The sequence below is a fragment of the Tigriopus californicus genome, chromosome 1, assembly GCF_007210705.1.
Source record: "Tigriopus californicus strain San Diego chromosome 1, Tcal_SD_v2.1, whole genome shotgun sequence".
Classification (NCBI taxonomy): domain Eukaryota; kingdom Metazoa; phylum Arthropoda; class Copepoda; order Harpacticoida; family Harpacticidae; genus Tigriopus; species Tigriopus californicus.
In genome coordinates, this window is record NC_081440.1 from 1,143,892 (window position 1) to 1,171,253 (window position 27,362).

The 27,362-nt window shown below is 49.3% G+C and overlaps 3 protein-coding genes across 4 annotated transcripts; 1 reads left to right on the forward strand and 2 right to left on the reverse strand.

Annotated features, from left to right (window-relative positions):
* Window positions 1-822: 822 nt before the first annotated feature.
* On the forward strand, window positions 823-25,237 carry LOC131892618 (histone-lysine N-methyltransferase 2C-like). Its single transcript, XM_059242443.1, has 19 exons — window positions 823-997; window positions 1,761-2,429; window positions 2,500-3,161; window positions 4,379-4,672; window positions 4,732-5,054; window positions 5,178-5,368; window positions 5,587-6,094; window positions 6,166-6,545; window positions 7,216-10,519; window positions 10,874-10,996; window positions 12,004-12,160; window positions 12,381-12,836; window positions 13,597-13,790; window positions 13,856-14,287; window positions 14,395-14,640; window positions 15,106-15,855; window positions 15,924-16,025; window positions 16,366-17,472; window positions 17,647-25,237. Exons 2-19 carry the CDS (start codon window positions 1,822-1,824, stop codon window positions 24,703-24,705), a joined length of 16,896 nt encoding a protein of 5,631 aa, XP_059098426.1. The 5' UTR covers window positions 823-997; window positions 1,761-1,821; the 3' UTR covers window positions 24,706-25,237.
* Window positions 25,227-27,339, reverse strand: LOC131892703 (DNA-(apurinic or apyrimidinic site) endonuclease-like). 2 transcript variants are annotated; one of them, XM_059242535.1, is made up of 4 exons: window positions 27,199-27,339; window positions 26,042-26,352; window positions 25,592-25,976; window positions 25,227-25,515 (listed from the first exon to the last, which is right to left on the reverse strand). In XM_059242535.1, exons 1-4 carry the CDS (start codon window positions 27,311-27,313, stop codon window positions 25,274-25,276), a joined length of 1,053 nt encoding a protein of 350 aa, XP_059098518.1. In that variant the 5' UTR covers window positions 27,314-27,339; the 3' UTR covers window positions 25,227-25,273. The 2 variants fall into 2 exon arrangements, with proteins under 2 accessions (XP_059098518.1, XP_059098524.1); XM_059242541.1 differs by lacking the exon at window positions 27,199-27,339 and adding an exon at window positions 26,648-26,787.
* Window positions 26,352-27,320, reverse strand: LOC131892717 (uroporphyrinogen-III synthase-like). The gene has a single exon (XM_059242553.1). It carries the CDS (start codon window positions 27,175-27,177, stop codon window positions 26,404-26,406), a length of 774 nt encoding a protein of 257 aa, XP_059098536.1. The 5' UTR covers window positions 27,178-27,320; the 3' UTR covers window positions 26,352-26,403.
* Window positions 27,340-27,362: the final 23 nt, after the last annotated feature.

The window sequence follows — 27,362 nt, forward strand, 5'->3', positions numbered from 1 at the left end:
GCGGCTGTAAATATAAAAAAAATGTAAGAAGAGTTATGTAACTTCTTTTAGAATAACCATTGAAATCGCCACAAGGGTCTTTTCAGCCAAAATAAGTGATTAAGCTAGGAACTATTTTCTGTGAGATAGTCAGGGTGATAATTTGTAGGTCAGATGGAATAAAGCCCAATCAAAAATGGATGGTAAATCGATTCCACAGTTCCAGGTCCAGCGAATTTTGCATCTAGCCTTCAACCGTGGCATCAGTTCTTCATTTTAGTTCGACATATTTGATGATCCATGAATGAAACTTATTTCCCCAGTAACCCTGACGTCGATCTAAGATTATCCTGGGTCGCCTGGGTCTCTCGGCCGATTCAGCCAAATCTGACGGGTGGGTTTGAGCAGGCGAACTTTTTGGCCTGACCAGGACGAAAGGTACATAGCGAGCCAAGGCATCGAGTGATCAATTTTCACGATTTGCCTTGGAATTTAAATCTAAAAAGAACAAAATATTCCTTTAGCCGTCTTCAAAGGGCCAACTATCTGGGGAAAAAGTCGATTCTTCCCACTTTACCTCCGCATTCGCTTAACTCTCGCCTATTCCTCGTCACCCTAGCCAAGCGTCGAGCAGGCCTAGCGCCTCAATAAATCGGCCGCTTCGCCTGACTCCCAGTCCCCAGCGGCTGGCTCAGCCTTTCAGCCCAGTCCTGTCTTGGGCAGCTGAGCCACAACAACGCGCAATCATCAACAGCAGCCAGGGAGTAGCTGGCAGGCCGATCAGCTCAGGCTTACTCCCGGCTGGCCCAGTGCTTTTTTTTCGGCTGGAGGTGGGTGCTTGGCAGTCGAGCGTGGAGGCAGGACTGAGTGAGAAGTGACTCCGAAGTTCCGTCGTCGTCGTCGGGGGGAACAGCCCACCCACCCACTTAGCCCGCCTGGTCCACCCGCAGACCGCCCCGGGACGCCTATTGGCCCGCATTCATAGCCCGTGGTGGCTGACCCATCCGAATTGAGTGGGGTAAGTGCGATTGGCCAGCCGTAGATCTGGTGTGCCACACACTCGTTGTGGTTGTTGTTATTATTGTGATGATGATGCTGGGTTTGGGAGAAAATCCGAAAAAGAATGACGGACATCAACTGGAAAGCGGGTGGTGAGTAGGACAGGATTGGTAGAATGGCATCCTACACGGCCTATCTGGTTCTGCATGGGGTATTTGCCAATGGAATAGAGCCATATATTTCAATTAATCATGACAATTTTTAACCATTGATAGTGGGATGGGGAAATTTGGAAATTTGGGCCTTGTTCGAGATTAATGCTCGTAGATCAGGGAAACAATCGATCTACAAAGCTTTGAATATAGAAGGTTTCATACTCGACTATCAACACTGCTTGATGCCGTGAGCCGTTCCAATAAAGGATCACTTCACGGGCCGGCTCTTGTCCAAACACGTACAAGGATCCGCCAAGAAATGGCGAGCCAGATCTTGGCTAGCTGTTGCATTGGGACTCGGATATTCAGGACCTTGTGCTACTAGTTCATGTAGACTGATGATGGAGGGTTAAACATTAAGTTTAGTGCAATTGGCAGCAGTATGAGCAGGATTCAAGGATTGCGAGCAGGAGCCAAATGGAATAATGTTGATGGGAGTGACATCACACCGAATATTCCTTTTTTTTTAGTCGATGCTTTCGTTATCCATTCGAGTATTCATGATCTCAATATGCCTTTTTTTATGAATGTAAGATGAAAGCGTTGTCCATGGCCTCTGATTTTCAGATTGTTCTTCCCACCCTTGATAACTACTCTATGCGTGACCCGTGGTCAATAAACTGCTTGTATGTCTGAATCCGGGGGATCGGGCCCCCAGGCGGGGCTTAAAAGCCCTGCCGCCGGCCCTTCGCCCATCAAGTTCGAGCCGGATCCGACTCCTTCTTCGGCCGAACCCGAGCGCAAAAGGGCCAAAACCGAAATTAAGCCCGAAGTCAAGGCTGAAGTCATGAGCGAGATGCCCGGCTCGCCTGGCTCTAATTCCAATTCCATGGACGGAATGGAGAGTGGCAGTGGTTTGAGCGGGACGGGCAGTGGCCACGTCTTGTCCGACCTATGCAACGCCCTGACCAACACGGCCCAATTAGCCATGGCCACGCAATTAATGAATTTACCGGGCTACTCCAGCGCTGCGGCTGGCGTGCAACAAGCTGCCTATCTACAAGCCTTGGCCGCCGCCTCTGGCAAGCCTCAATCGCAATACGCCAATATGCTATCACTAGCCTTAATGCAGAGCACGGCTGCAGCCGCCGCCGCATCATCTGCCGCCTCCATCACCCCCGGGTCTACCCCTTCTTCACCTTCGGCCTTACCTAAGCGTGGGCGGGGCTCTCGTGGGGGGAGCGTGGGTCGACCTCGCGGATCGTCAATGGCCAATAAACTCAAACGTTTGGACTCGTACGTATTGTATTCTACCATTTTCGAAGGAATCGAATCCCGATCATAAGAGCTTTGTTTATGTTTTCAGTGGCGAATTTCCTGCTGGTCGCGGAGCAGGTCGAGGTCGAGGATCGCGCGGTCGTCGTCGTTACAATGCGTCCAGTGATTCCGCAACGGCCTTTGGCAATACTGACTACGTGTACTACATGAACGAGTCCGGAGCTCGTGGTGGCTCTTATCTACCCGGAGGCTTGAGTTCGAACGTTTCGGCCGTGTCCAATGGCATGTCGCCGTCGCGATCTTCGGGCGAAGGTGGACTTTCCGCCTCCTTTGATCCGTACGCCGACCACGAAGAATTACTCTTTAGTGAACATTACAGTGGAAAAACGTGCTCTCTGTGCAATCTCAGTGAACGAAGTGCTTTAGGTCAAGGCGAAATGATCAAATGGAAAGTGTCTTCGGACACAAATGTCCAGGCTCTCATTCTTGAGGCCAAGAAGAAGTCCAATAATGCATCCTCTGTGGTTTTGAACTCGCAAGTGAGCAATTCAGATGATGAGAATGACTCCTCGAGCTTGCCCGGTGGAAACTTATCCGACAAAAGTCCGTCACGAACATCGGGCAGTCTACTCAATGCCCGCCGAAAAGCACGAAAATTCACATCTGGCGATTTCTCAGAACCCGTGGATGAACTAGAAAATGTGGGTTTTACGGAGGAACCAGAGCATGCTCTTATTTTCGAATCCAGTGGTAAGTTTGTGTCTAAATCAACGTTCGTGGCGGGAAAATTTTAATTTAATACTTTAGATTTGAATTGGCAAGATCGTTACAAATTTGTATTTCAAATTAGCAAATCGGAACTGCCCATGCCATGCATGCTAACTTGATACAGTTGAGCACTTGAACAACTTAATTTTGCTACCAGAACTAACCCGAAAATCCAGATTAGGCCAGAGCTCGTGAATACATGAATACTTGTTGAAAACGTACAATTTCAGAGACCATTTGTACACTCTTTTAATATTGACTCGCTCTAACTTATAGAAATAATCTTTCTTAACATGACAAGTCGTAATTTTATCCACTTGAACAAACAGCTTGCCATACCGCTAGATCGAATTGAAGTATTGAATCATGCATATTGGTTCTCGGAATGAATACCGTATGAAGCCATGGCATTTCCTTCTCAAATTGCTTCTTATCAGATCCTCTTTGCTAATAATATTTAAGCAAATAATGCATAACGTGGGCTGAACCACGCAACCCAAAATTCACATTCCAATCTGAAGTGATCCATCAAAGATCTTGTGCAAAAAAGCAGCTGCCCAATAAAGGTATCAGAGGACGTAACGAATAGAATGTACAGGGTGCCTGATGTGGTGTGGGACCACATTTTCACTTTTGAGTTTGAAGACTATTTGTCCACGCATTTATTATACACCCCTTGATGAGTGTTACCCCTTCGCTCCTTGCATCAAGGGCTACGATATGGGTTGTGGAAAAGCTTTGGTTGAGTTTTCCTATTTGCAAAACGAAAATCACATTTTATGTTGACGCTTGCGCTGGGTTTCTGACAGCCTAGAACTAAAATACAAAGATAAATATATGACACATGCTGATTTCAAAGTTGGAGGATTAACATGTACATTGGCATGAATACTCAGTCGTAACAGGCATAATTTCATCGGCTAGTCATATTTTAGATTTTTGTTATAAAATGAGTAGCTTCTGCCATAAGGAAAGGGGTCTTGAAATCTGTTATCAGAAGAAATAGCAATAGTACTCGTCGACTGCCGTAAATTCGCTTGACAATGAATTCGATCTCAAGGTCTAAAATAGATAATCCTTGGAATCACTTGAATATTAAAATCTGACGTATTAGCTCATGCACTAAACTTTGCATTCAAATTGATGGAGCTATGTAATAAAATCCTCATTTATTTGCATATCATACATGTTATTCGCAGGACATCTTTTCGTTCACAAACAATGCGCCTTATGGTCCACGGACGTGACCAAGCGAAAGTCCGAAGAGGGCGAGTCCGAAAATCTCGAGAAAGTCCTAATCGGTGTTGAAAAAGCCGTGACCGCAGCAATGTGGCAGAAATGTGCTCATTGCAAACATTTCGGAGCTAGTGTGAAGTGCAAAGCCAGTGGGAAATTCTATCACTTTCCCTGCGGGGCCGCCTCGGGTTCGTTCATGCAGAAGAGTACCTATCTGCTCGTTGGGGCCGAATACCTCACCAAAGTCGCCAATTTAGGTGAGTTACCTGAACCATACTAATCTGGTGTGTTGCTTCACATCGGTCATATCTTTCAGCGGATCCTACGTTGATGTATTTGTATCACAACGGTGAGAGTTGGAAATATGGCAAAATCACGGAGTTGGCCGTGGAGAAGTTCGAGAACCTGTTGTTCTGCACGGTGTGTGGTCAGCATTATTATTATACGGGCGCTCAGGTTCGCATCACTCCCATCATTCGAGCGGGATGGCAATGTCAGAAGTGCAAATGGTGCCAAAACTGTCGCCAGTCCAACCACGAGGATCGCTATTTGCTCTGTGACGTCTGTGATGGAGCCTTCCACGCCCATTGCCTCCGCCCGCAAATGGCTTCCATCCCAAAGAACGGCTGGAAATGCAAGGTAAGCTTAACGTCTAGAGTTGAGGTTGCTTCAATTGAAATCAAATGTCCCGTTGGATCGGCATTACTTCGTTTTCTTTTTGCTCACGCCGTCTCTTCATGCTATTTGTCTTTTGTCTTTCAGCGGTGCCGCAAGTGTACGGATTGTGGATCTCGCACTCCAGGATCTGGCCAATCATCCCGTTGGCACAACAATTATTCCGTGTGTGATTCCTGCTACCAGCAGAGGAACAAAGGCCTCGCCTGTCCGGTTTGTGGAAGAGCCTACCGACATTCAGCCCAAAAGGAGATGACTCAATGCGCCATGTGTAGAAAGTACGAATAGACGATAGCTGATATTTTCGTGGCTTATTCGCTTCACCGCTGAACCTCTTCGAACTAATTAAATTCTATGTCGATTGAAATCATCGACTCAGATTGGTTGAAGCATAAGGCAAAGCTGTCAAGTAGATAAGCGACGAAAAGATCTGCCAGATATGTCTCTTAACTCTTACAGCAAGCAGTTTTTTGATTGTGCGTCATTACATTTTTAGGCATGTTCATGCTCAATGCGACCCAGAGGCCAATGAGTCCGCAATCTTAGAGAAACGCCTTAACCAGCCGAGCTATCTCTACGTCTGCAAGATTTGCAAAGCACCCCCCAGACCGAGTGCGGTGGCCACGGCTGCCTTGGCTAGTGGATCCCAATCGCCTAAATTCGACGACAACTCAAATGACGGTGAAGATTCCATGTCTGGAATGGACTTTGAGAATGGCCGAATGGGGATCGGGAAAGGAAAACCTATGGCCATGGGTGGCAAACGAGGTCGTCGAGGGACCTTTGGCTTCATGGGCGGGCGATCAACTTCCCGCGGAGGCGGCAATTGTAGTCCCAGTGGTGGGAACAACAGCTGTGGATCCTCGCCCGTGGGATGGAAGGGAGTCCCCAACAAACCCGCAATGACAACGACCACACCCATGCCTATCGGGGCGAAGGCGCGTGTTAATGAAGTCAGAAGGCGAGGTAGACAACCCAAGATCCGAGGGATGGTTGGGCTTCAGGTGAGACAGGGTTCTGAGCGAGGAGTCGAGTGATAATTCTCGACCTAACGTTTGTATTTGCTTGTTCCCAGCGTCCGCAGGCAGAGCCCGGCATGAAGGAGGAGGATGAAGAAGTGAGCAAGATGATCTGCGTGTCTTTGAGTGACGAGTTCACGCTCAAGCAAGACATTTGCGTCTCTTGTGGATCCGTGGGTAACGATCTGGAAGGCCGTTTGATCGGATGCACCCAATGTGGCCAGTGCTACCACCCGCATTGTGCCAATGTGCGTGTCACCAAGGTCATCTTGGAGAAAGGCTGGCGATGTCTGGACTGTTTGGTCTGCGAAGGCTGCGGTGATAAACACGATGAAGCGAACCTAATCTTGTGCGATGAATGTGATATCTCGTATCATATCTATTGTATGGACCCTCCCTTGGACAATGTCCCACAGGGAACGTGGAAATGCAAATGGTAAGCGTCGATTAGGCACCTACATAATTGGACCTACTATGGATATTGTCTTAAAATCAGGATACAAAGGGTTTCATGGGCATGTGAACAGCGAGTAAATATCTTGATGAAAAGGGTATCCGATCTGCTTTAAAATACACTGGAAAAAAATAATTTGAGCATATTGTTTTCCATTTGGCTATTCTTGTAGTCCATCTTGCTCTCAATTATGAAACCTGGTGTTTGATTAGTTTTTGAGTTACATTATTTTAAAGATTCCAAAATATCACCGCTTTTTACGTGATTTCAAAATGATACAACTAATTGATCAATAGCTTTCGAAATTTTGAAAACATATCTTAGCTGCAAAGGAATAAATATACCTGTAGAAAAAGAAATATGCTCAAAAACACTTTTGAAGTATTGTTACAGCACATAATGCACCCTTTTTATGGGTTGGGATCGAATATGTAAATGATCCCCTCGGTATCCTTGATATGATTTCAAACAGTACCATAGGTGCGCGAATATTTCATTTGTCCCAAGTATTTGCTCGAAGAACGCGAGTAGGCTCTAATCATACATAAGTGGATCAATGAAGATGCGAATACCAAGTGCCATTCATTTCAAATTCCTGATTTAAAACGTCAGGGAGTGAATGCTCATAATAGCTCATATCCATTTTTATTAGGTGTGCGGTATGTCACATGTGTGGTAGCAACGATCCCGGGTTCAATTCACCGTGGTTTGACAATTTTACCCTTTGCGGCCCATGCCAGTCCATCTCATACTGTATCGTGTGTGAGGAGAACTACGAAGACGGAGAGCTCATGATCCAATGCTTCACTTGTCTTCGATGGTGCCACGGAGAGTGTGATTCCATCCTCAACGAAGAGGACGCCGAGAAATGTGCCAAAGAAAACTACACCTGTCAAATGTGTCGACCCAACGACATCCTACCGCCTCATCTGGCCCAGCCAACCCAAGTGAAGAAATCCATTATGCCTAGCCCTCCCCGAAGCCCGGATTACATGGGATACTCACACTATTCGAACGCCAGTTTTATCAACGATGGCGTCTGTCTCACCGAGCGAGGCATGGCCATGTTGAAGTCTCAGACCGTCGAGAAAGAGAAATCTCGTCGACGAAAACGAGCCGGCCTCAACCCAATGGAATCGGATCGTGCCATCTTTGACTCAATTGAATCTGTCGTTGCTGGAGGAGGTGGAGGCAGCAGTGGACCAGGTATTGGCAGTGCTGATACGTCGTTGGAGAATGACGGCGAAGGGGACGATGACGATGATCTCATGCCTCCACCCACGCCAGGTGGCAACACTACACCTGGAGCACAGCCTAAAGACGGCGATGTAGTGCGACCTCTACCAGATGGACGACCTCCCGAGGCCCCAGAAGGCTTTTCCGTCGTTGTGAAAGACAATGGAGTAATGGTGCTGAGAAAGCGACGTTATCGTGACCTGAAAAAAGTCGGCATTGGCGGATTTCAAGCCAAGAGCCGAGCCACAAATAAGAACAAATCCAAAGATGACGGTGACTCGGGAGCACCGGGTGAAGAGAAGCCAAAGAAACGAGCGGGATGGAGGCCCAAGAAAAACAAGATCTTAGCCCAATATCCCGAGTATATTCAAGAGTCGTTCTTCGGGCGAGATTGTCTGGATTCGTGTTCTGGTATCCAAGACACCGACGATCTGCTAGAAAAGCCCACTGAGGACGATCCCAGTATTCCCGGAGAGGGCTCGACTATCGTTCTTGGAAAAGAAGCTCTAGAAGCCGTGGCTGAGATGAAAAAACAAGAAGAAGAGCAAAAGAGGAAGCAAGAGGAAGAGGTTGCTGCCAAAAAGGCTGAGGAAGAGGCTGCCAAGGCGGCTTTGGCCTTGGCTAGCGGGACCGACACCGCAATCAAAGATGAATCTGTGATCAACGACGGGGCGTCTACCTCGAAAGATACCTCACTAATCGAAGACGACGCCTTGGCCCATGGGGATGAGGACCTCTTGGGTGGGGAAGACGACCTATTGCCTTCCGACATTTTTGGTGACGACCTGTTCAAGTTCATGAATGACGAGGCCGCGGCAGAGGGTCTTGAAGACATTGACGAGTCTGCCTTGGAAGAGGCTGAAAAGGAGGACGAGAATGGGGATGACGTGGACAACAAACACGCCGACGAGGCCCTAGCCGAGGCCTTCCGAGACACGTTAGGCCCTGATTTCAAGCTCAATCCAAAAGACATTGCCGACATCATGGGCGACGTCATGGATGGACCCGGAGAAGTCAAGGAAGAGGAAGAAGAACAGGGTGACATGGTACCTGAGAGCCATGATCAGCACCATGAGATCAAATCTGAAATTGAGGATGCGGCCATGATGAGTCCACCCCCTGCTCCACTTGCCCCTCCTGCAACTTCACTGCCCGTGGTTTCTCATCACTCGAACATGCAAGCCTTGCCTTCTGTCGGGTCCTCGTCGTCTATGGATACCATGGATACCATGTCCAATATGTCTGGCATGTCCCATCATCCGCAACAAACACAACATTCACCTATCGCAATTCCGTCCAGTCTGTCAGAGCCGTTCTCCACATCCAATATGCAACAATCGCCCCACCAGCAACAGCCCGTCATGTCTTCTATGCCCATGTCTTCTTTACCCTCGTCATCCGCCTCCTCCATGATTATCAGTAGTAGTCCAATGCACCATTCACAACATCAGACGCCGATCTCTTCCATGATGGATACCAATCCTGTTCAACAATCGCCCACCATCATGCATCCAGCCACCGTCCACTTGCATCAGCAACAACAGCAAGTTGTCTCGCAGCACCAACAAGTGGTCTCTCAACACCAAGTCCAACCCCAAATGCAAGAAATGGTGTCTATGGCTCAATCACCACAACAACATATGATGATGGGTGGCCCACAACAAGCCCAGCAGCCGATCCATTCCATGGCTCAGATCCCTCATTCCATGGCACAGATACCTCATTCCATGGCGCAGCAGCAACCCCATTCCATGGCACAACAACAACAACAACTGCCTCATTCCATGGGCCATCCACACATGAATACTCCGGTGAGCTCCATGTCCCAACCTCCCACGTCCATGCCGATGGTCAGTCACGTCATGACGTCTCAGCAACCCATCATGGCTCCCCAACAAGGTTTCCAAATGCAGCAACAAAGAATGATCCACCATCCTCAGATGCAGCAGCAACAACAACAGCAGCAGCAGCAGCATATAATGCAGCAACAAGCCCTTCAGCGACAACAGCAAATGATGCAGCAACAACGGATGAGTCAAATGAGAATGCAAGGGCCACAGGGAGGCATGGTTCAGATGCAACAGGTCCAGCCTCCTCAACAACCTCGAATGGCGCCACCTCCGCCAGGAGCGGTACCAATTGGCGGTGCCGTCATGCGACCTCCTGGTCAGTATGGCATGGTGCAACCCAACCCTGGACCCCAGCAACCGCTTAATGTGCAGACCATGCCGCATGGGCCTATGCCACACCCAGGGATGCCACCTCAGCCCTCGCCCAATGCGTATCCAATGAATTCGCCGCAATTTCCACCTCACACACAAGAGTTCTCCAGCTCGCCCCAACAGAGTCAACAACTGCCGAGTCCGGCGTTATCTTCCGATTCTCAAGGGTCATGGACAACAGCTCCTCCCGCTGGAACGGTAGATAGCCAACCTCCAGCGCCAACAACACCTACTCCGGCGGCCAGTTCTGCCACCTCGTCGACCCAAAAAAATCAATTGCTGAAATGGGAAAGCGACGAGCCTTTGGGTGAGAATGCGACGATCGCCATGATTTTATACTCGAACAAGAACCATCCGAACCTCAAGCCCGATTATCCCGTGTGGAGTGATCGCATCAAGCAGATTGCCAAGATCTGGAAGACGCTGCCGAATGAGAAACGACAGCAATACGTGCAACAAGCTCGAGAGAATCGAACTGCCAATCGAGTCACCAAACAGGTAAGGCGCCTCGGTCTCATGTTTAGAATTGATGTCAATGTTCTTGTAGGTAATTTCAATCTTGTTAACCCCCGGGTTCTACCCTTTTGGTGTTGGTCTCCTTACATGTGTAGTTATTACTTTAGAAAGAATCGAGGCATTTTGCCGTTTTTTTAGAAAAGCTCTATTATTTTTTTCCCCCTTTCTTCTCAAACATTTTGAAGCATGTGAAATTAGAACTCGCTCCTACTCGATGTTTCAAATCCAAATTTTATTTTGTATTAGTATCATGATTATTGATGGTTCCTTTTTTTTATTTTCATTCTCGTTGTGAATCTTTTTCTCCAATTTCCCATTCATTCTCTTTTTGAACAGAACAAAGGTTCAAAAAAGTCCACCAACTCCAACAATCAACCACAGGGTGGCGCCAAGAATCAGAGTCAATCCAGTGTGATCGTCGACCATAATCTGGGAGGAACGGCGCAAAGCAACATCTTGGTTAGTTTTGTGTGACCACATTCGAACAACTATCACCACCATCACAACAACAAAAGCATAATAAGGCTCTTCCTCACATGCAATTGTTTTGCACATATTGCCCATCCTTCGCCCATTCAAGCGTTTTCTTTTATCTGCACAAATCCCATCTTCACTCATTCTGTCCGTTTTTCATTATTATTTTCTTATTGTATTAGTATTTCTTCACTCTATACAGGGTGGAAAGAAAATGAACTTGGCCCCGCTTTATCTTCAGGAGGCCAAACGAACGAAGGATCACCCTATATTCTTTAGGCTGAAATTGGGTCATGTTTGATATTGCACTAGGATTTTCGATGGGCCTTCGAATGAAAAACCTGGTCAATATTAATCAAAAGAAATTTTCAGGAGGCACCAAAAGTGGCCTTCTATTACTTTCCACCCTGTATTTCATCTCGAACTTCCTTCGTCCTTTTCTGTTTTTCTTTTAACATTTACATATTCTTCTTTTTTCCTCCACTTATTGGTAACACCTTGAATGTATTGAAATGAAACGTAAGGTAACGTATTTCAAAGCAATTACAATAGGTCTTGGATGTAAGGCCTTAGATCGGCACACCAGTTTGCATTTTTACGATAAAGAAACGTACCAGAGTATAGCACGTTACAAAAAAATGCATTGGCTTTGAAAAGATTTGGCCGATCTCTCCAAAATGTGAATGTTTCTTTTGTTCAAAAATGATCAGTGGTTCAAAAAAATGTAAAAAGCGCAAACAATCCCGACTTTCTGGTCAAGAGCATCCTATTCTTTTTCACATGCGGGTGCCCCGATCTCGCTTACTCTAGAATAATAAAATGTAACCTGAAAATAGCTTCTTTTCGCGTTGCCAGGACTTCAACCCATTTCACTTCTTTCATCTCCATTCATCAATCTTGACCGTCCTTCCACGTGTGGTCCTGGGTGGCAAAAAAAATCTGCTCAAAACTCGTGCTTAAACCAATCATTTTCCCCTTTTCTCACATTCCAGACCGGTCCCAACAAAGCGCCCACGCCCCCCGCTTCCCAGTCTCCTACTATGGGTGCTTCAGCTGCTCCGGTTGTGCCGCCTCCGGTTGGATCTCAACCCACTACACCAACTACACCTCATCCGCCTCCTCCTCCTCAATGGAGAGCCAACGCAACGGGTAAGCACAACGTGGCATATTGGTTTTCGAGGCTGGATTCTATATGTGGCTCATGTGTCCAGTTCACTGTTTCCATTTGTAACAAATTGAAGACCGAACTTCGTTGATTTGTCTCTGTAATAGGAGTTGAGTTAGTTTGGCCACGACGTGAGCATGAATATTCGTTATTCCTTTGATTTATGTAGTTCAAGAGTCCATTGGACCGTTTCCTTTTATTTAGCCAACACCACTGTGAGTCTGTCCACGATGGGTCAGCTCAATCCTGAGCCACCTGCTACTTCTTCCTCCTCCTCCTCCTCCTCCTCCTCCTGCACAACTGACCTTGTTCAAAACCCCAACCAGTCTCTTTTGAGCGGCTCGAGTTTGACAACTCCCGACCCCTCTCCTTCGTTGGTTGGAGGTCAGCTTCATGCTCGCCTCTCCCAACCTCCTCTTGTCCCAGGTACTAATGCCTCGGCCCCGCCCACCACCACCCTTAACCTTGAAGTTTCAGTTGGGTCTGTTGAGGACCCATTCTCCCAACAGTCTCAGCAGCAGGGGCAGCAACAACAACCCCAACCACAAACACAACCCCAGCAGGCTCCGGTGTCCAATCAACTTAGATACTTGCTCCAAAGAGGTTCCACTGACAAGTCTGTGCCGGCTCAAAGCGCCACAACCAAGTTGTGGGTGCCAGGTGGGAGTCCATCAATTTCACTGGGTGGTGTTGATCATAAAACTAGAAACAAAAAGCAACCGCTTCAACTTAAACAAAGAGGGTCATGGTTTTTCTTCTGCTGAACACACGTACACAATCCCCAACTCACTGCCCCATTCACAGATCCTACCCTTGGGTGCTTCCTTTGGTTTGTGGTGATCCTGACATGGTTCCTCATCTCCCTGTCCTCCTGATGGTTCTTTTTGCGCTCTCACTTTCGATTTCTTTCTCTCTCCTCTCTCTTTTGTCTTTCTCACCGCCCTGATCAACTTGAAATGAAGTTTTTTGATTGATCAGCTCATTCTTTCTTGCACGTGGCTAGCATCCATTGTGACCATTATGATTTTACAGATCCATCATTGGAAGAAAATTATTATCACTTGTAGAACTTGTACGTCTTATTCTTGGGGCAAGAGGTGGTGTGCATGACAGTTAATCTTGAAACGGTTGGATTGTGAGGGCGCGAAAGAGAGAGAGGGGGAGGAGATGGTTCACCAAGCGTGTTGTGTTTGTGGTGAAGTGTCCTCATCTCGCCTTCATTTGGAGATCATTCGAGAGCGTCCTCAACTTTTCTCCAAAGCAGTGCCTGCTCTGCTAAGTGCTAACCAATACTGAACAACACGAGAGGGTTCAAGGGCTATTGATTTTTTCTCATCCTTTTTTCGCAAACTTTGTGCCATTGCTAGCAAATATAAACTATGCCCATGTCCACTAACGCCCGCGATTGTGTTCCTTTTAGAACCAGAAGTACCACCCAATCAACAGCAGGCTCACAATGCTCAGCAACAACAACAACAACAACACCCTCACCCTCACCCTCACGGACCGCCTGTGGGCTCCCAGAACTCAAACCCACAATTCAGACATCCTTTACCGCCTGGAATGCGTCCTCCACCTCCCAATGTGCAATTCAACCAACCCAGACCCGGTCAAGTAAGTTGGGCATTAATAGCGCGATATCGCCTCATCCTTTCAACACATCAATGTCAATGTCACAGATTATGGACCCGAGAATGCGAATGGCTCTACCTCAAAGACCTGAAGGTCATTTGCAACAAGGACTGCCGCAACATCCACAACCTCCTCGACCCAAGGGTCCCATGTTGGCTCAAGGCACTGTGGGACCTCCGAGCAATCCTCAGCCATCAAGTGCCCCTCCCACCTCTCAATGCGGACCCGAGCTTGAGAAAGATCTTGACATTGGAATGGCTGATGAGGACCTATTCAATATGGGCGATGACTTTAATATCATGGAGTTCAACGATACACTGGATGAGCTACAAAACGACGAAGTGAAAAGTGCCCCCGATACTGGCGAAAAACTCCCCACTAGTGGTCCAACTACGCCGGGTGGTTCTGCCCCACCTCCATACACGTCGGCTCCCGCTGTGCGTGGTCCACCCCCACCCTATCCTGGAGGAAACAAGCCGGTAAGATTGAGGTTTACAATCTAGAGTGACCAATACCAGAAAAGGGCAAACTTTGATCGTCACGATTGTTAGGCTCGGAGAGAGTTTTATAGTGACTTTGTTTCCAGCTCTTAACCACTACTCTTATACCTTGTGTCACGATGGGCACGAATGAACTGGGCTTAATTGCACTGACGGAGAATTTGAGTCAGGAAGGCATTCTCATTCAAGACTTGGCCAATAACCCCGATATCCCTACTCCCATTCTCGACACGGTCTCTTCGGCCAGTGTCACTCTGACCCCCAATATTTCCGCGTCCTTAGCTTCTTTGCCTTCTTCCATTACCAGACGCCAAACCCCTTTACTGATTCAGGTGAGGATGGTTGGTGCCTGTTCCCCATGATCACAACTGCAGCACCATCATCACTCGAGCCGTCTTTGGCGTTAACAAACACTAATAATTGATGTTTTTTTTTGGTGTGATAGGGATTCAATAACATAAGTGCGGGTTCACCACTTTTCTTGGTTGATCATAATGAGCTTCCAGGATAAGCTCCATTGCAAATACTTGAGTTGCGAGCAAAGTGTGGTTGTTGATGGACACTGGATTTTGTCCAAGCACTGAAGAACACTTTCCTCCCATGGATACATTTTATTCTATTGTCGTGGTTTGTGTCAGTTCTGATGGACAGAACGAATAGACGCTTCTTTAGGTTACACTTGAGTGAAGCACATTGAGTGTTGAAACAAATCTCATGCACTTTCCCACTTGAAGTGACAACACTCGTCTAAAATTGACGAACATTGATGTTACTCATGAGTTTTCATTTGTTTCTAGGAACAACCATTGCTCTTGGAAGACCTCGTTGAACAAGAGAAACGTGAGCAACAAAAACAGCAACCAAATAACCCTAACGCCAATAATGTTGGCCCAACTCAGTCACAAGTCTCTGGTCAGAACCATGGAGGAGTAGGTCCAGGTCCTAAACCAAGCCAAGGGCCCCTTGGTCAGCATCCACATTCTCACATGCAAACTGGACCAGGAGGGCCACGCCCAATGATCAGTCAACCCCAGTCACAGATTCCCCTGCAGCAGCACCCACAGCAACAACAACAGCAACAGCAGCATCAACAACAACCTCAACAACAACAACCTCAACAGCAGTTTGATGGCGGTCACATGAATCCGGGGATGCGTCCCAATATGATCCGAGGACCTGTTGGTGCGCCTGGTGTGCCTGCCCAGGGTATACTACCACCCAATGTGGTGCGATTCCCACCTCATATGGGCCAACCACGCCCTGTGGGTCAGATGGGCATGAATCCACAACCTCAACCAGGAGGACCCTCTGGAGCGGTTCAGTGGGCCAATCCTTCCGGCCATCCGCAAGAGGTCACCCTTCAACAACGTGGACCTGACCAGGTGGGAATCATTCCCAACAATCCAAATGGACCGTCTGGTGGTCCTCATCCAGCTTTGCCTCCTGCTCGTAATGAGACTCCCGTGCCTCAACCGCCTCCATTCGTCAGTAATCCGGCTCCACCCGTTCCACCGGAAAATCCGGCCAATGACGAAGATCGACAAAAGGTAAGACAGGCAGGCGATTTATTCACGAGATCAAGAGAAAGATGTTTAAGAAACTCATTATGCTATAGGTGGCGAAATACGAGGAGTGGCTGACTCACCAAGAACAAGCCATCCAAGAGCAACTCCAGTTTTATGATAGAGAAATCACCAAACTCAGGAAACAGAGAAAGGTAAGCTCAGGAGAAGATCTTGTGTTTCGGGAGGTACTATGGTCAAAATACGTTACAAATCCCATGGTTCGATCAATTTGGGTTTGTTTGCCTGTAAATTCTTTTCATACCCATCACCAGCCACTACTTAAAGTGTCTGTTGTGTTTGTCGGGGCTAAGAGTTAAGTTGCCTGGCCTAAACTCCAGAATATTTCGCAAATTTGTCTCCTGGTTTTTTGTTTGCTTCTTTAAAAAGGCCTTCACATTTGTTACCAAGAGATAATTTCAATCCTCGTCATATCTCGTGCTTTCCTTGTTCCCCAATTGTGTGTGAAACAATGGTTCTGTTCTTCCCCCACAGTCCCTCAACAGCAAGCAACGGACCATGCGAAAGAATGGGGGTGATCTGTCTCCCATGGACCAGTCCGAATTGGATCGGGTGTCTGCAGCCACTGCAGACATGCAGAAAATGCTGGAGAAGTTCCGAAAGCAATCCCGACAACACGCCATGATTGCCAATGACCACCGTAACAAGCAAGACAAAGCCAAGGCACAACAAGGGACGGCAAATGGACCACCCGCTCAACCTACACCCCCGTCCACATCTCTCCCACCCCCACCTCAACCGGCAACTCAGTCGGCCCCTGTGAGTATGGGCCCGGGAGTTCCCCATCAACAGCCACAACATCATCCTGGTCAAGGACAGACGCAGATGGGTCAGCCACCCATGCAGCAACAACAGCAGCCGCAATTGCCTCCAGGCATGGTTCACGTTCAAAGGGCTCCCATGGCCATGGGAGGTCAGCCGCAAATGCAACAGCAGCACGTGATGATGCAGCGAATGCCTGGACAGCATCCTCAACAACAAATGATGGGAATGCAGCGCATGCCTCAATTCCAGCCCAATCAAATGCAAATGCAACAACGACTGCCCATGCAGCAACACCCTCAACAGCGAATGGCCATGAATCCTCAAGTGTCCATGCATCAGCAACAACAACAACAACAGCACCAGCAAAGAATGAATATGATTCGCATGCATCAGGGTCAACCTCAGATGATGGGCCAACAATCTGTCCCAGCCCGAGCTCAAATGATAGGCCGAATGCCCAGTCCAGTTCATCCGGGGGCCATGGGCTCACCAGGCCCAAATGGACCTCAAATGAGCCCAAGGCCCATGAATCCCAATCAGCAAAGCCCGCATTCCATGGGGGGACAGCCTAGCCCGCAATCCTACCCAGCAACCTCGCCGGGACCTTCTTCAGTGCGTCCGCAAGGAATGACATCACCCATGCACATGTCCTCTTCGTCGCCGTTGCCATCCCCTGGACCAAATCAATCACCGCAGCCGGCAATGTCACCCTCACCCAGTCAGTTTCATGCACCTCATCCTGGAATGCATCCCGGCCAGCAATACCCGAATGCTCAGAGTCCGCATGGCCATCAACCATCCCCCCGAATGTCCCACGTAAGTAGATAGTCATGGGGATAGTTTGTTTTGTGCTCGGATTGAAGTTCAACTTTGAAGTCCAGAGGTACGGTCGGCAATCGAGTGCCTTGTTAAGAGTCCCGTTATTTTGGGAGTACATCAAATACAGGATTTCCGTTCACTCTAAAAGGACTTGTTCATTCAATTTTCTAGGATGACAACCACCCTTTCAGTCCCGGTGGAATGCCTCCTCAACGTCCCTTGAACACAGTTTCTCCGGGAATGGGAGGCTCGCCTGGCACTCAGCATATTTCACCTCAAGGCACGCCTCGTCATGGATCGCCCCAGCCTCAAATGGTGGGCATGAGACCGCCCATGATGGCTGATTCTCGAGGCCGGTTCATCAGGCCCTCTGGAATCATCGCGGGCAAAGACATGCGACCCCGTATGATGCATCCTGGTCAGCAAATGATTGGCCAAAGACCTTCGCCACCTGGATTCATGCAAATGTCACACCAAGGAGGGCCACGTCAAGTGATGATGAGACAACCGGGCTCGTCTCCTCAGTACACGGGAGGAAGTCCTGGTCATGTGATGAGCCCTCAACCGCATATTATGAATCAAAGAAGGCCTCCAAGTGCCGGAGGAAGTGTTCCAAGTCCAGCTGGTGATCGTCCTATTACGCCTCAAACGCCTCGGACGCCTGGACCGCCCACTCCGGGTCAAATGTCCCAGCCGCCAACACCCCAGCCGTCTCAACCCGGCGATGATCAAATGCACCAAGGCATGGGTCAATATCCCCAACAACCCAATATGGCCCAAATGCAACACCACCAGCACCACCAACAGCAACAACATCAGCAACAACAACACATGCAGCACCATCATCAACAACAACAACAACAGCAGCAGCAGCACCATCAACAACATCAACAACAACATCATCAGCAACAACAACACCCCGGAATGATGCCTGGTGGTGGAGGAGGCAATGGGCAAATGGCTCCAATGGACCCTGAATGTGAAGGGCGATCAGGATGGCCCAAAGGAGTCGGTTTGAAAGGCGGAGGGAGTTGGCGTACTCGGCATGCTTGGGGAACTTTCATCGGTTTGAAAGGAGGATCACCGGTGTTTCCATCCGGTGCTAATCCTATAAATCAGGCGCAAGTCAATTCGTCATCAGCTAACGAGTCAACCCTATCCAATGAACCCCCCATCAATACATCGAATGCCACGATTCCCCCTTGTAGCTCCAATACCTCTACTGCTTCCAACGTTGAAACGCATACCTCTTCCACAGCTGTTCCAAGGCAAGTGAGCAGTGTCATAATGCCCAACTCAACCTCCATCGCTGTTATGTCAACCGCAGGAAACACGAGTACCCCAACCACCGTCACCCCGGGAGCATTCACCACCACCACCCTTGCTAATGTGCCAAACACCATCATGCCAGCGAATGTGCCGAGTGTGGCTCCCGCCGTCGAGGTCAGTCAAATGCCTCCTTCTAGTGCTCATCAATCGAATATCGGTATCCCAGGTGGATTCAATCCGCGTGAAAACATTGGGGTCACCCGAATGTTGGGGCTAGCCTCATCCAATGTCGGTGCTGGGATCACATCTGCCAAATATCCGAGTGGCAATTCCGGATTGGCGGCTGACTCAGGCGCCCCCGTGAGTGCTCCACCCCCCATGCCACCCATATCCAATGTCACCCAAGCTTCACCTGACTTGAAATCCGCTGCCCTCGATGCCAAAGTGGCGGCAGGAATCTCGCAAGTTGTTAGTGCCGCGCACGTTTTGACTAGTCCTCTCACACAAGTGCCTCCATTGGCGCCACCTTCATCTGATGTGGTCGCCCCCAAGTCTTCTACAGTGGGCAACACGAATTCCACGCTCATGATGAGTGCCTCCTCTGTGTCAACGGCTGGAACCGTGCGCCACAACGCCTTGTCTGTTAATTCTACCAATGCCGTGCTACCTACGAGTGTGTTGCAAGGCAGTGGTCCCAGAATGGCTCTGTCATCCGCCACGGCGACTAGTGTCACTCCCACCACTTCACTCTTGAGTCAGGCTTTAACTTCGGCCAGTGGGTCCTCGTCCATCACAACGGCGTCATCTTCTTCTGTGGAAACGACAGTGACCACGTGTGCTGATTCCGAGAAGATTGCAAATTCCACTGCCAATGAAGGAGAGCACCAAAACGCGTTGTTGAAGCAGTTGCTTAGTTCCAATAGTTCTTCTCAATCTGGAAATGGTCCCAATAGTGGACCTGAAGGAAGTGGCTCGTCGTTAGAAGCTCAATTAGACCGACCCCCCGCAAAGGATTCGAAATTTCAACAATTTCAACAATCAGGACAAAGTCTTTCTTCTTTGGCTTCCAAGATCCCCCAACCTGTGTCAAGTGGAACGCCCCCCTCACTTGCGACAACATCAGCCAGTGGTCAGGGTGTGCCTCATTTGAAATTAGATGTGAATGCGGCAACGGCTTTGGCGGCAGGTGAGGAACGCAATTCGATCTCAATGTCTTCGTCCACCAAACCCTCATCGCAGAGTGGAACTTCCCAAAGTGCTCAGCCACTGGGAGGAGTTATTCGAATGGTGGCACTCCCAAATGCTCCTCTGCCTCAACCGCCAGTGTCTAATCCCAGTGTGTCTTTGGCCGGGGCCGATACAAGTGCTCAAAGTCAAGGAAATCTTCCCAATCAGTCGCTCTTGAACCTTCCAACAGAACCAGTTCCTCATTCTTCCTTGGTGGAACCTAAAACGAGCGGACCCGAAAATCCACCTGAATCTCAACAGCCTCAAACTCAACCTCAAAAATCACAGCAGAAGACCCTACCAGAGTCACAGCAACCCCAACAACAACAACACAAACAGCAGCAACTACAGCAAGCACAAGCACAGCAGGAACAACGGCAGCAGCAACCACTACAACCACCGCCTCCTCCACCACCACAACCACAACCACCTCAAGTAGCTCCAGCACAGACCAGCACATCAGGCGGGCCTCAACAAAACCAAGGTGATCCACAAGCACGTTTTCAACCAAGAATGCCTGTTCCGGGAGTGGGAATGGGCCCACAAGCTCCTAGGCCCGCTCACCCAACGATCTCTCAATCGGTCACTGGGAATGCCCAATTGCCTCACTCACAACAATCACAATCCATGATGCGGCCTCAAGGAAACGTCAAAACCAATACTCCTCAAGGTCAACCTCAAAGTCAACTGCAAGGTCTTTTGCAACAACAAACCTTGGTTCCACCTGAAAGCTTGCCTACAACGTCCAATCATGGCAGTACTCCCGCATCTCAAGCTCAGAATGAGCAAGCCTTACTCTCTCAGCCTCAACATCATCCGCAAGCAACATCTGCAAATGCACAACAGATCCAGCGACCGCCTCCACATTCACAGCAGCAAACAGGTCCGCCACCACAGCACCTTCATCAACAGCAGATACAACAACAACCGCAACAACAGCCGCAAGTGTCGCAACAGCAGCAGCAGCAACAACAACAACATCAACAACAACCGCTCATGAATAATGGACCCAATTCTTCGCCTAGAGTGACCGGTCCGCAGGGTAGCTTTCCTAATCACAATGGACCACCAATGCCAAGACCTCAAATGCGAATGAACATGCCCCCACAGGTGCAACAACGTATGCAGATGGTTCATGGCCCTCAGCAACAAATGATCATGGGTCAGATGAGGCAACAGGGCCCCTTACCTCCTCAAATGAGAGGTCAAATACATCCGCAACACATGCAGAACCGATTCAGAATGCAACAAATGCACCCTGAGCAACAACAGGTTCGACCCCGGTATCCAATGCCTGCTGGTCCTATGGGCGCCGACCCCATGCATCAACCTATTCGAAGCAATATGATGACCCAGGGTGTGTCGGTTCAGCAAGGTCCTCCTGGAATGGTAGGTGGGCCCATGCAACCTCGAATGCCGCCTCCTGGGATGACGAACAATTTGCGTTTACATATCCCACCCCAAGGCTCTATGATGCCCGGTGCTCCTGGCACTCCCACCTCTTCACAACCTTCGCCATCTCTCACTCCCAGATCCGAAAGTGGTGAAGGTGATTTCATGGACATCAACTCCAGTCGAGGACACACCCCTTGTCCCGGCGATCCTTTCGAGAACAGTGGCGCCTCCACGCCCACTGAGGGCTTTTATCCTAATGGTGAACCGCCACATAAGATGCTAAAACGCCGAACGTCTCAACAAAAGCGAAGACAAAGCCAAGGGGGTAAGGAAGGTGGTCCGCAGGCCAAGAAGAGAGCGAGGAAAGGATCCAAGGTGGACGAGACTGATTTTGACTCCTACATGGAAAGCATTGGTCACCAACTGAAGAACCTTCCACCAGTGCAAACCATCGAACCCAAATTGAACCACTACTACAATGCTTGTGCCGTGTTTGGATCGGGTGAGATGCCCAAGATGTTTGGCATGGATGTTGATACCCGCACAGGTTGTTTGGAAGGATCCATCAAGGAGTCCAATCTGAAAGGTCAAGGCGACTACTACAACGTCCTGCCCTTTGGCCAACAGCCCCCTGTGCCCGATATCCCCGTGGTAGTGATCAAGCAGCGTGGTTTCTATAAGCAGGAATTTGAAAATCGCCACAACGAGCGCAAACCCAGTGATGCTCGCTCCAGCTCCCCCGATCTCTTCTATTGCTCGTCACCAGAGCCAGAACCTGTCACCAAAGAGCGAGAAGGCGTGTTGAAGCCGTGGAAAGACATGGAACCCGATGACTCGGATGAAGAGATGCCCTCAGCTCCACCTGAGCATCCAGAGATCAAAGAAGAGAATGACTTGGATTGCAAGCAAGACAAAGCCAAAGCAGCCAAATTCATTGAGCGTCCTTATACTCCCGATTTGGAGCTAGTCAAACCCATCATCGTGAAACCCAAGCCAAAGCAGTTGATCACTCAAAAGGACCTAGATGAAGACAATGACGAAGATGCCAAAGAGAATCGTTTTGACGATTACATCTCGAAAGCCAAGGCCAAGTCCTGGCTGCCCAATCGGACCAATGGAAGCTTCACATCCATCACAATGACCATTGGCCCCAACGGCTCTCGAGAAAGGGTTCTCAAGGCCTTGAATGGCTTGGCCAAGCTCTTGAAGATCGATGCCCCTAAGCATTGGATTCTCGAGGATAAGAATGGCTACAAGGATGTGTTTCGCACTCGACGCATTGAAGAAGGGGATGGCGAATCCATGGAGCTACTCAATGTGCTCACCAGTGGAAGCAAACTTTGTCGGAATTGTGATATGGTGCTCCTGGATAAGAAAGTCAAGCATAAGACCACCGATCTGCCCTTTCTGTCAAAGCAAGAGCGAGAGGACTGTGCTCACATTTATTTTTGTAACTCCGATTGTTACTTCCAATTTGCCATCAATCGCACAGGGGGTAAGGACAAGGAAAAGGTTTCAAGTCTGGATCAGTTGGCCGAATACCAGAAGGAGAAGGTCAAAGAGAAAGAGCGAAACGAACGCCTCCTCAAGAAAGAGGACACCTCTGATGGTCTGGAGACCGAAACACACAAGGGCAAGACCTACCGGAGTTGGTCGTCCAGCTTAACCCAAGCCAAGAAGTACAAGAAACTCAACGAGAACGACCTCACTCAGATGATGTTCCGCATGGGTTTGACACTTATGCCTCCTCGCGAAGTCGACGATGGACGCGTGTGTCTATTCTGTCATATGAGGGGCGATGCCGCGGCCGACGGACCGGCTCGTTTGCTCAACTACGATGTGGGGAAATGGGTCCATTTGAACTGTGCGCTGTGGTCCGAGGAGGTGTACGAAACGGTGAGCGGGGCCTTGGTCAATGTTGAGACGGCCCTCAAGAACGGAGCGAGTCTTTACTGCAAACTGTGTGAAAAGAATGGCGCCACGGTCAAGTGCTGGAAAGTGCGGTGCACCAACACATACCACGTGGGTTGCGCCAACAAAGACCGGGCCACGTTCTACAAGAACAAGAGCGTCTACTGTCATCAACACACTCCCAAGGGCGAGAAGGACCAAGAACTGACCACATTGGCCGTCTACCGGCGCGTTTACATTGAACGGGACGAGAACCGGCAAGTGGCCAAAGTCATGACCCAAGGGTGTGACCAGCATGTGATGCGAATTGGATCGCTGATCTTTCTCAACATTGGCCAACTCTTGCCCAGACAGCTGCACAACTTCCACACCCAGGACTACATCTTCCCCATCGGGTTCAAAGTGCTTCGGCTGTTCTGGTCGCTCAAGGAAGTGAACAAGCGATGTGCGTACGCGTGCATTATCGCCGAGAAGGACGGGAAGCCCGAGTTTCAGGTCATCTTCAACGAAGGCCACAAAGAAGAAGAGCGGGTCTTCACTGATAGCACAGCCAAAGGTGCTTGGGATCAAGTGCTCACTCTCATTGACCAAGCCCGGCGAGACCAAGGCCTGGTCAAAGTGTTCCCTAATTACATTTCAGGCGAGGACCTCTTTGGTCTCAATGAACCCAACATCACCAAGGTCCTGGAATCTTTGCCCGGAATCGAGTCCCTCACCGACTATAATTTCAAATACGGCCGCAATCCGTTGTTGGAGCTGCCATTGGCCGTCAACCCAACGGGCTGTGCCCGATCCGAGCCCAAGATGCACACCAACGTCAAACGGGTGCACAATTTCCAACGCTCGGCTGGCAGCTCGAGTCGCAAAGAGCCCGCGGGTAATTTGGGGCGGGCCGCCAAGGAGAATGTGCCCATCATGATCGGTCTGGAAACCACGGGGCCATACTCGAAGAATTTTGTGCAATCCAAGAGCTCGCAATATCGAAAGATGAAACAAGAATGGCGCCAAAACGTGGTGCTAGCCCGATCTAAGATCCAGGGCCTCGGCCTCTATGCCGCTCGTGACCTCGAGAAACATCAGATGATCATTGAATACATCGGCGAGGTCATTCGCTCCGACCTCACGGATATCCGCGAGAAACGCTATGAAGCGGCCAACCGAGGGATTTACATGTTCCGATTGGACGACAACCGGGTGTTGGATGCGACCATGTGTGGCGGCATGGCGCGGTACATCAACCATTCTTGCGACCCGAATTGCGTGACCGAGTGCGTGGAGGTGGACCGCGACCTACACATCATCATCTTTGCCAATCGCCGGATTCAACGCGGCGAAGAGCTGTGCTATGACTACAAATTCGACTTTGAAGACGACGACCGCATTCCGTGTTTGTGCGGTGCTCACAATTGCCGCAAGTGGATGAACTAACTAACGAGTATTCTCAGTATTAGGAACACGTTGTTGAACGAACTACTACTATCTTTTAACACCATGGGCGTTTTCACAAATGAGCGGCGTTTTGCGCTCCGAATTGACGCCACACTCTAGGATGAATTTGAATTGTGTCCATCATGATCGACTACTGACCTGACCACTATTAAAGCGATGATGAATATTATTACTACCATATTGTACGACAAGTGTATTGATGAATATTGTATAGATGTTTTTTTTTTGAAACTCTGCAAATGGGCCTTTGCAAAAATCAACCCCAATCACACCCACTTCTTATAACCTCAAAGCTACTACGTTATAGAAATTATGTACTGAAATCATACGCCGTCATCCTTATTATTGTGGTAGTGAGTGGTAGTACACCTTATTAAAAAACTTATGAAATCACACCCCAATTCAATTAGTGCTACACTACCATCATCATTGAATGTTTACCAATTGCGATGATTTTTTTCAACACTTGCTATTATGCTTGAGAAATATACAATCCCATGTCCAAACTATATATAGAGCGTCGTTTATTTCCCCAAGCAAGGTCGATCTACTTGACCAGGAACAGAGTGGATGGGCAATGATCGGAGCCAAACACTTCCGATCGAATGGCGTTGTCACAAATGTTGGAATCCACAAACCGCTTGGACACGACAAAGTAATCCAATCGCCAACCCACATTCTTCGCCCTGGCGCCCATCATGTACGTCCAAAACGTGTAGCACTTCTCCTTGTCCGGATAGAAATGTCGAAAGGTGTCCACAAAGTCTTCTTTCAAGAGATCAGAGAAACCTAGAGAGCGGGAAATGGAACCGGGTGAAATAAAAAATGGAAAGTAAAGAAAAAGACATAATTAAGTTCATCTCACCATCCCGCTCCTCTTTGGTAAATCCAGCCGATTTTTTGTTGGTCTTGGGGTTGGCAAGGTCAATTTCGAGGTGAGCCACATTCAAGTCTCCGCAAAGGATGACGGGCTTTTGGGCATCCAAGGCTTGAAGGTGGGCCTTCAGGAGGGGATCCCAGCGCATGCGTTTGTCCAAGGTGACGAGTTTGCGGCCGGCATTGGGAACGTAGGTCGTGACAACGAAGAAGGAATCGAATTCCGCGGTGATCACACGGCCCTCATCGTCCATCTCCTTGTTTTGAAGGCCATAGGTCACGGCCACGGGTTTGGTCTGAGAGAGCAGGGCCACACCAGAATAGCCTTCCTTTTGGGCGGCCAACCAATATTGATGCGAATAGCCTTTCAGGTGCTAGAACGAGGACGCTTCTGGTGGTCATCACGGCCAATCACTCAACATAAAAAAATGATAGAGACCTTGATCTCGTCGGGCAGTTTGGCCTCGGAGCATTTGGTCTCTTGCAAACAGATCACGTCCGGTTTTTCGTGGGTGAAGAAATCCAGGCCGTTCTTTTTGATCCAAGCCCGCAAGCCATCCACATTCCAAGTGGTGATTTTGAAGTTCCACTTTTTCCCGCCCGTTTTTGTTTGCGATCCATTGGCTAATGGCATGGAGCTGTAATCCGTATCCGTGCGGTTTAATTTAGCCGGTGGCGGGGTATCAGCGCCCGCATCACTCGATCGTTTCTTAGGGGGCATGGTCGAGGAACATCGGCTAATACTGTGATCTAAAGAAAATAATATAGCGGTCATCTTCGATCCCATCGATAACGGGACTCTTAAATTGGGATATATTTCAGAATACAGCTCAGCAGGTCCGAGGGCGTGGGCTGGGCGGGCGTGGTCCGGACCGACAAACCATGGTCGCGGAGACATTGAGCTGTGGTCGGACCTAAAGCTGCATACTGTATCCGCTGCTCATCCCAGCCCAAGCTTTGCATCACGGGTAGCGTGAATTTCAAGCCCGAAGGACTAAAGAACACCATCCAATCCGGAGGCGGACCGGCTTGCACCAATAATGACCTGAGCTCCGGGTTCTCCTCTGTGATGTAACTGGTGATGACCTCGACCTGCACACCGGCCGCTCTCAACCGCTCGGGCAGACTATCGCCTTTCAATTGGCCACAAGGAAACAGGAATTTCTGTCCTGGCCTCGATTGGGCTAGCATCTGTCTGACCAATTCATCGGCATGGCCCGCAGTCTGGCCTAGGATGTGCGGCCAGCCCAGCTGTTGCCGGACGGTCTGGCCAGTTCGGGGCCCTACCACAAAAATGGGCTTGCCGGCCCAATGCTCGGCCGACGAGTCCGGCGGGGCTGGCCAGCACTGCCCGATACTCAGCACGGCTCGGACGCTGGTCAAAATCAGGCCGTCATAATCCGGGCGTAGCAAATGCCGGCTTAGCTGGGCCTGATTCACGTAGCGGAATTGCAGCGCCGACAGGCTTTGAGCGCGGACCCGAGGCTCCGCCTGAAAGGCCTCCATGAAGGCATCCGGGGCCGCAGGATCGGGGGCTGGCGATTTTACCAGCAGAATCCGAGTGGGTGTACTCATGGCCTATTCCAAATCACTTACGAATCCCACCCCATCGACGGGGGCTGAAGCCTAGCGCTTGTTTAATCCGGATTGGTGGGTTGCTCAGGAATCTTCGGCCGGCAGACGCGATCAACCTCGTCATAGCCGAGTCCATCCTATAGCCTGAGGTTGTTTAAGATTGGGTCCGGCCGCGGGCTGGAGGT

Coding starts and splice junctions, on each gene's coding strand:
- LOC131892717 (XM_059242553.1), bottom strand. CDS start 27,177: ATGAGTACACCCACTCGGATTCTGCTGGTAAAATCGCCAGCCCCCGAT.
- LOC131892703 (XM_059242535.1), bottom strand. CDS start 27,313: ATGGACTCGGCTATGACGAGGTTGATCGCGTCTGCCGGCCGAAGATTC. Junction 25,977..26,041: donor AACTGCCCGACGAGATCAAG/GTCTCTATCATT, acceptor TCCTCGTTCTAG/CACCTGAAAGGCTATTCGCA. Junction 25,516..25,591: donor TACCAAAGAGGAGCGGGATG/GTGAGATGAACT, acceptor CCCGCTCTCTAG/GTTTCTCTGATCTCTTGAAA.
- LOC131892618 (XM_059242443.1), top strand. CDS start 1,822: ATGTCTGAATCCGGGGGATCGGGCCCCCAGGCGGGGCTTAAAAGCCCT. Junction 6,546..7,215: donor GGAACGTGGAAATGCAAATG/GTAAGCGTCGAT, acceptor CATTTTTATTAG/GTGTGCGGTATGTCACATGT. Junction 10,997..12,003: donor CGGCGCAAAGCAACATCTTG/GTTAGTTTTGTG, acceptor CTCACATTCCAG/ACCGGTCCCAACAAAGCGCC.